The 8,213-nt window shown below is 50.7% G+C and overlaps 3 protein-coding genes across 4 annotated transcripts in view; 1 reads left to right on the top strand and 2 right to left on the bottom strand.

Annotated features, from left to right (window-relative positions):
- The window catches only part of YRDC (yrdC N6-threonylcarbamoyltransferase domain containing), a 3,641-nt gene extending 3,607 nt beyond the window's left edge, over window positions 1-34 (bottom strand). The window contains exon 1 of the mRNA XM_077753194.1: window positions 18-34. Coding sequence (XP_077609320.1) covers window positions 18-34 — 17 coding nt within the window. The remainder of the gene's footprint in view (window positions 1-17) is intronic.
- A 70-nt stretch (window positions 35-104) lies between these two features.
- CUNH1orf122 (chromosome unknown C1orf122 homolog) lies at window positions 105-627 on the top strand (the record flags this gene model as incomplete). Its single annotated transcript, XM_077753195.1, has 1 exon — window positions 105-627. A coding segment is annotated over one exon (144 nt), but the record flags the coding sequence as incomplete, so codon positions are not given.
- Window positions 628-1,963: 1,336 nt separating this feature from the next.
- The window catches only part of MTF1 (metal regulatory transcription factor 1), a 44,239-nt gene continuing 37,989 nt past the window's right edge, over window positions 1,964-8,213 (bottom strand). Inside the window, exons 10-11 of one of the 2 annotated variants that reach the window (XM_077753144.1) lie at window positions 7,704-7,764; window positions 1,964-6,474 (exon numbers count right to left, since the gene is read on the bottom strand). In XM_077753144.1, coding sequence (XP_077609270.1) covers window positions 6,044-6,474; window positions 7,704-7,764 — 492 coding nt within the window. In that variant the 3' untranslated portion in view covers window positions 1,964-6,043. Of the gene's footprint in view, window positions 6,475-7,703; window positions 7,768-8,213 lie in introns of both variants that reach the window. The other variant, XM_077753143.1, reaches the window with a different exon arrangement.

The following is an 8,213-nucleotide window of genomic DNA, read 5'->3' on the forward strand; positions in this document are numbered from 1 at the left end:
TATCCCCGCCGCTTTACCCCCAGCCTCCTTTCATCTGGGCGAGAGGCTTTGAAAAAGTTAAGTGCTAGCCGAATGCCAAGTGGCCATATCCTTGCGGGGCCTAATCCAAGGCCTTTCCTGCCAGTCTCACTTTTCCTTTCTGTTCCAACCAGAACGTCTCAGCCAAACCCGGAGCGCCTCCCCAGCCAGCTGTCTCCGCCCGAGGTGGCTTTCCAAAGGATGCTGGCGATGGAGCTGCGGAGCCCTGACCATCCCTGAGGGGCACCCTGACTTCTCTCCCTCCCGGGGCTGGTGGCTTGACTCTGAACAACTCCCTTCAATAAAGGGGCCAGTCTTCACCGGCAGTGGCTGGTACTTGGCTCTCAGCCTGGGGTGGCAGCTCTGCTCGCAGCTGGGTTTCACTCCCACTTCATCCTGGCTGAAGGCAGTGCTGAGCTTTGAAATGTAGCCAGCGACTACCCAGTCTGATTACCCGGATTTGGGCAGACCAGCAGTGCTCTCCAGAGTGGTCTGGCCTGCTTTGGGGGATCCAGGTGGTGTTACATGTCCATTTCATGCTTTGGGGGCTCCTAGCCCCACAAAACACCTTTAGCAGAGCCTTGATTAAAAGGAAACCTGCAGACTCTCCTGGTGACCGACCTTTCCTTTCTGTCCCCTAAGACTCAGCTGGGGAGGGGGGAAGTGGTTGAAAATTATCAACCATGGGTAGCGTCGGGAAGAAAAGCCACAGATACTACCAGATTTAAATAAGCATTTAATTAGGATTTCATTAGTATTTAATATTGCTTTTTCAATTCCAAAAAGTTAAATTTTCACTTCTTAGCAGATATTTTAAAGTACAATATTAAGTTTATACAAAATGAGCAATTAAGCAAACACCATTATTTCACATTCTTCAAAAAATACAAATTCATATTTAGTCTTTTTTTTTGGGTTTGGAGGTTTCTTCCTTTGGAAGTACTGAACCTGTAACGTTTTCATATCGCTCAGTGGAAGTCCGTTGTTCCCATGTTTCACCCTTAAATAAATTTGATAGGCTTTTACATAATCCAAATAAAACCATTTGAGATTTTAAAAACTGTCACCAAGACCTCCGGCCAATGACTGGTGTGTGTCAAAAACGAAGGCTCTCTGAGGGTCTTGCCTTTCCTGGCCAGAAAACGGGAGCCCGAAATTCAGCAAAAACCTATTTCCAGCCACCTTCCCCAAAAGGGACTAGTAGTAGTTCACGGGGAGAGGGAACGGCCACCTTCCCTACCCCCTACCCCCACCACATTCTCCAGCACACAGCAGAGGATGCAGACTGTTGAATCCAACGGCGCCCTGGGGAGGCAGAAGGACATGGGAGAAGGGGAAGGGAGGCCTCTGACTTGGCACCACTATGAGGATAACAAGGATATTGCAAAAAACACCCCTGGGTTTTGGTGAAAAAAGGTTTTATGAAAAATTTTCCCATAAGAAAAAGAGTAGAAACTGCATTGAGCTGAGAAAGTGACACTACATTATCACCCAATTTTTGGCCCAGCAGGCACACCACCAAAAGGGCAGTGTGTGGTTTTAAACTTTGCTTCCAGTAAAAAAAGCTTGGACTATGTACACACTGACATAAGATCCAGTTTAATTTGCATTTTTCAGTGCAGACTGAGAAGAACCTCTGGAACAGGAGTAACAGAAATGCCCCAACAGTGATCATCAGCTTCCCCAAAGGGCGCGAAAGGAAACACGGGACCCTCTCCCTGTGCCCCCAAAATATGCAAGAGGAAACAGGCTAAACTGACTACCAACCAGAAATATGCAAAATTCAGCTCCGGCGCCTCCCACCCGGCCACCCGATGGTAGGGAATGGACAATTACCCATCTATGTCACAGCATAACTATTTGCATATTGATCTGTGGAAAGCCTTCTGCTTTGGCTGAAGTGTTATTTCAAAATTTCTTTATTCTACAGTAGCCTGACAGTTNATAAAGCAGATTATTAAGAGCTTTGTTTACTGGATTTAATGAAGGCTGGAGACCTTTTTTCTTAGAGAGCCAACACGGGCGGGTGGTGAGGGGAGCAGTAGGGAAATGGCTCGTGCTGCCCGCTCTCCCACTGCCTCCACCACCTCCCCAACATTATTTCTGATTGGAAAATGTAAACGCTAGCAATACTGTTGCAGTTCCACAAATCAGTGGTTTCAGTGACTCTGGAGAAGTCGCTAAGACTGAAGACAACGAAACGTGATTACAGATATAAAAGTCTAGAAGGGGCCAGGTGTCTACCGAGGAACAGCCTGCTCCTTCCTTTCAGGCATCACTTTGTAATGGTGAAGGCGGGGCAAGATGCAAGGGACCGAGAAGTGATGAAAACGGGGCCTCAAGTCAGCAGAGGAAAACAGGACCCACAGCAGTTCTTCAGAGAGCCTGAGGGGGCGCCCTCGGGCACACAGGGAAGGCTTGCATAGATAGAGCAGTTGCTGAGAGTGCATAATAGTGTTTCCCTATAGACAGCCTCACAGTACAGGGCTGAGCGAGCGGAAAAAAACGCGACCAGGCCAGGGCCACATGGGACAACGACCGTCAAGCTACACATATTGCACCAAGGTAAGTGCTTTTCTTTTCACACCTCAATTTAACTTTTTCTTCTGAGCAAAAAATAAAACTTTGTGGAAAGTATATATATGTATATATATACACAAAAGAAATTGCAGCAATTGGGTTAAAGATAAAATAACCTAAAGTGCTTTTTTTATTTTATTATTTCTTTAATATATCAATATGAGGTTCTGCAAACTCACCCCTCTGGACACATTCAGCATTATACAAAGTCTCTCAGGAAAACCCACCCACCCTCCATTATCCCCATCAGTCCACTGCCTTGACCCTGAAGGTAAAACTCCAATCTACTGACTTTCCCAGAGGTGGGGGAGACAAGTCCCTGGCTTCTACCCAGAGAGGTCTTCACACCTTAAGGCCTCTCCTGGGCTTTGTACCATGATCTCCTTCTAAGGGGGAAGGGGTGGAACTGAACAAATGACACCAACTCCTGTCACCAAACTGGCGATGCCCCACGAGGCTGCCGGGAGAGGCAGGGCCATCCTCCCTCAATGTCCCACCCACCTGGCAGGGAAGGGCCCGGATCACTAAGGCAGTTTGGAGGTGCCAGCTGGTTTCCTATCCCCTGCTAAGTCTGTGAACTCCAGTCCTCGGTGCTGACTACACCCAGCAAAGGGCGGTAGAACTGGTGACGATAGTGGGCGCTGGAAGAATCCATCTACGTGGTGTACTAAGCTTACCATGGGAAGAAAAAAGGCTTGGTTTCACCTGCCTGAAGTCTGCAGCCCTGCCTAACCTTGCCATGGGTGCGTGCCTGGGTTTGGAAAATACACTCTCCGCGAAGGCTCTTTCTAGCTCCACTTTCGCCAACGGCCCGCTCTTCCCCGAGGTTCCTGGCACAAGAGGCCAGGCTTGCAGCAGGTGACAGGCGGGGGGAAGAGCGCTGGCACCGGAAGGGAAGACGGCCTGGCCTGTGGGCAAACCTGCTCTTCACAACCACTCACTAGCATCTTAAGCACATTTCTGATTTTTCAAAAGCTACTTGGCTCTGACAGTCCCCCCTGTCATTTCCAGTCACCCTCAAAAGGCAGATACTTCAACTAGAAAAATCTGTCAGCCTAAATACTGCTTTTCAGATGCTGCTTCATCACCCCCGATCTTTGGAGAGCAGGAAAGCCACTGACCTAGGCAGGCCCAACAGGAGCACAGCCCTGATTAACTAGAAAGAAGCAGTAACGAAACCACAGACACCTCCAATGGCCTCCTCTGGGTTCCTGTTTCCCACCTCAGCTCCCAGGGAACTGCACCCCAGGTGCCCCTCGGATGGGTATGTGGGAAGGTCATTCATGCCCTCCGATATGAGCTCCCTTTGGAACCCCATCGTGTCATTCTGTCCGAAGCTGTAGAGAAAACAGCGTGGCTCCGGCCTCAAAGCTTCCTATGGGTGTGAGACCCAGAGACAGCCGAGGACAAGCCACGCTCAGCAACTGGTTTTCCAGGAAGATTAACCCATGGTGGTAAATGGAAGCTGCTTCCTGCCTTACCAACTTCTGCTGAGGTCAGTGGTTACCAGAACCCACCAGCCTTCTGGGGACAGGAGTGCAGAAGGTCAAAAAGAAATGGATTCTCCTGCCTAGACTCCTAGAATGAGAAGCCACCAGCTGCCTGCGGGTAAAGCCCTTTTCTCCTCGGGGCAGTAACAACGCGGACTACCTCTGCCCTCTTGTCCAACTCTGTCCCTGAAATTCTGTCAAAGGCCGGGCACGGCCTCTGGCTCCCAGATAAATGAGCAGCTCTGGCTGCTGTCTTGGCTGGCCCGAGTAATAAATAGCTCAGAGGACAGAAGAGTGACACAGGCAGGTCTCTTTACATCAGGTAATGGTGAAGGAAGGCAAAACGACGGCTGCTCTCTGCCTGACACTGTCGACTCGGAAGAGCAGCCCTGCTTGTGGGCCCTGTTCCTTGCTCAAGGCAGGGAAGGGGCTCTTGGAGGCCGAAGCCTGGTCCAGACCCTGGGCCAGGCCTCATTTCTGAGCTCGGTGAGCTTGGTGAGCACTCATGACTACGTTAATATAGCCAGCTGAGAGAAACTTTCCATTTTAGTGTGAATTGTGTTTTAGGTTTTATTTTAAGAGGCAATGACTTAGAGCCAAAGGCAGACAGATGGATATAATTCTATACACAAATGAAAAAAAAATTTTCCCCCCTATAACACAACTTAATGAAACATTCCAAATGAGATAACTTATTGCAACATTTCAGGCTTTTTGGTGGAAGGGAGATTTTTGTTTTGTTTTGTTTTACCCTGAGTAGAAGATCATCGTTTTGTGATTTTTGTTTGCTTTTGTGTATTTGTTTAGAAATCACGTGACGAGGCTGAGCAAGTCACATCCTTCTTTGCACTGTACTAGACTGTATGCAAAATCCAGAGGGTGAGAGGTGGAGATGGGAGGGGCAACCAAAAGCCTGGCTAGAAACTGCACCCAGGACACCTGGCCTGCCAATCACATGCCACCTCACAACACACCAACAGTGACTTCCTTCTCCTGATAAGCAAAATGCGGCTCTCCTGCTCTGAGGAAGAAAATGCCATTAAAGGAACACAGACCACCAACCAGCAACTGGCCATATGCCACATGTCCACTCAAGGACAAAACAGGGATGTTTTCCCCAAGAAAAGTTCGCTGCGATCTGCAGGACCCGCCAACCAACCGACAGACAGAAAGAACCGGGAAGGCAACAGACTGTGACACTGTTGCTGGAGCCAGCTAGGCAAATGGCAGGGACCGACAGCGGTCAACAGCTCGCCCGGGGCCGCTGCAGACCCCAGATCACTGACCACACAGCCTCGGGCCGGGCTTTCGCTACCCATTGTGCTGTAGCTGGCTGCAGGGCGCCACCGGCCAGTCACCCTGAGCTCCACGGACACCAAATCAAACAACAGACCACCTCGCCCGATCCCTGTCCAGCTCGCAGCTGTCCACCCTGCCTTTGCCACTCTCCGCTCTGATGGAGGAATGCCCGGCCTTCCTTGCAAGCTTCGGCCTCAGATTCAAAAGACGCACAGGACACCCGAGGAGCGAAACCCGACACACTGAACTCCACTGCCCAAACCACAAGGACCCCAGTGCAAGTGAGGGCAGCCTCAGACCGATGGAAGCCACACCCTTTCATTTCGAACGTTTATGCATACGAGTAACCTTAATTTCCAAGTTCACATGACAATAAGCAAAAGTGACATACAGTGCAGCCAAACAGTTCATTTATAACTTAGCTTTTTTTTGTTTTGTTTTTTTTTGTGTGTTTTTTTGTTTGTTTTTTTCCAAAGATCAGTTTCTTAAAATGGATGCTCCTGGGATATGACTAAAGAAAATACGTCTGAAAGGTGAGGATTTCAAACAGTAGATTTCTTCATCCTTCGGACTGCTGACCCCCCCACGATGGCAGGCACCGCACCTTCCGCTTCCCGCTCACCCTCTTTTCCTAGAAGTGAGCGCACGCGGCCCTTTCACTTGGAGAAGCTGGTCAGGCCCATCTCCTCCTCCCCCTGCAGTAGTGCTTCAATGGGAATCAGGTTGGATGGGGTGTCCAGGCTCTGGAGGGACAAGAACTCTGACACATCCATGGCACTTAACGTTTCTGTCTGAGGGTCTGAAGGAGTCTCTGCCCGTCTGCCTTGCTCACAGGAAGAGGGTACAGCGGAGGATGACGACAAGGGACCGGGGGCTGAGGGGAACGTCTGTGACGGTGGCTTCAGGCTGGGCCCGTCAGGAGGCTGGGGGCTCGGCTCCGTGGGGGATGGGGAAGAGCAGCCCTTCCTCCTGCCCGCCGCCGCCCGCTCCCTGGCAGAGTCCCGGCACGCGCACTGACACTGACATGCCTCCTCTTGTTTGATGATGATCACAGGAACGCTGAGGCCAATCTGCTGTACAGAGCTCCCTGCGAGAGAGGCGAGAGAGACTGCTCCTCAAGTAGCCGCAGGGCAGGGGCATGACCGATGGGGACACAGCGTAGGTGAGCGCTGAGTGCCACGCAGGCAGGAATGGCAGGAAGGGAGGAGGCCGTGCTCCAGGCTTTGTCCTGCCTGACGCTCCCCATCCCCTCCAAGGCAAAGTCCCTTCTCAGCCACATACACCATCTAGGCGACCCTGTTATTTCCAGCCTTATTTCTGGCCATTCCCCTCTAGACCCTCCATGCCAGCCACAGCCGATGCCTCCCTTTTTCTCACATATTCTTCAAACCTCCGGGCCTGTGGGCTCTTCCTGCTGCCTAAGCTCCCCAGACGGGGCTGTTTTTCCAGAGAACTTACTCCTGTTTCTGAAGACCCAGCACATCCCCTCCTGTCCTGAGGCTGCCAGGCTGTGAGTCCAGCAGGCCTCCGCCCAGGGCTGGCCTGAGGGTGGCCGGGACACGAGCTTCCTGTCCGTGTGGACAGAGCTGTGGCCTCCCTATGCACCTCTGTTCACACCGTGTGGGACTTGGGGCTTGAGGCCTGCCTGCCTGAGATCGAGCTCTGGCAGGGCCCCTTGCTTGTGCTTGCATCCCCAGACTCGGACACAGAGTAGGTGGGGGGAGCCCCCCTGTACACGGCCAGCCTCGCGTGCACACGCACACTCTGAGATCGGACAGGTTGTGTGTGTCTCAAAAAAGCTGAAGACCAAGGGCAGGCGAACAGAGTGGGAGTCAGGAGGTCTGAGAACTGGTGCCTTGGCTCTGCCACAAACCCCCTTATGACTGTGGAGGGGTCATTTAGTCTTTTGGGGCCCCCATTTCTTAATCTATAAAATAGATTGGAAAAAAAAAGGACCTTTTCGCTCTGTATGAGTCTCTGACCCAGATGCTACTTCTTCATTACTGTAATTAGAAAAGAGTCCAGTGAATTAACGGCTGCCCTCTTTGGCATGAACTGTGAGTCAGACTTTCTTCTGGTTGCATTTAAAAGCTCTATCTGAGAGGAAAGAACCGTGACCCCTTAAGGAACGTTAAATGTTGTATTTATGCCATAAGCCCGCTAACTTCTAATAGCTGAGAGAACGGGAAATACTCTAACAAACAATACACTCTGACAAATTTGAGGTTTTAAAAACTGGGGCAAAGCAACAATGAACTGTGCCTCAAAGGGCCCAGAGAATTGACTTTCCTTTAAAGTTAACACACAATTACATACCTGTGCTACTGGCTACTGGTACTGCAGTGGTAAAAAACACCTTCTCAACTTTAGATGCTTGCTGCTGGAAAAAAAAAAAAAAAAAATTTACAGCCACTCAAGTATGGCAGCTCTCCAGGGACCTGAAGCCTGCCCGATGACACCGGTCATCCAAGAGGACAGAAAACCCTCAGTGTTCAAGGATTTTTGCACTGAGTGAGGTTTTGTTTGCGCTCTGACATGAGGTCAGTGCACTGTTTGACATTCAGTGCTGACAACGCAGCCAGCTTTGTTCCCTACTATTTGGCTGTCTCCCAGCTGCCCAATCCAGTAGGTTCTGTCTGCCCAAAGGGCCCAAGGTTGCTTTGCTCAAGCTGTGGTCTTTTCGCAGGGATTCCCAGGGCTAGCTTCCCTATAAGCCCTCTGCTCCCACCATACCCCAGTAGTTCTGTGAGGCTGGACAGTTCTTTCTTCTCCTCCAGGGTCAAGCTGAATGCTACGGACTGGCTAAGACTTCCTCTCACAGGCAGA

The sequence above is a fragment of the Crocuta crocuta genome, unplaced genomic scaffold, assembly GCF_008692635.1.
Source record: "Crocuta crocuta isolate KB4526 unplaced genomic scaffold, BGI_CrCroc_1.0 scaffold303, whole genome shotgun sequence".
Classification (NCBI taxonomy): Eukaryota; Metazoa; Chordata; class Mammalia; order Carnivora; family Hyaenidae; genus Crocuta; species Crocuta crocuta.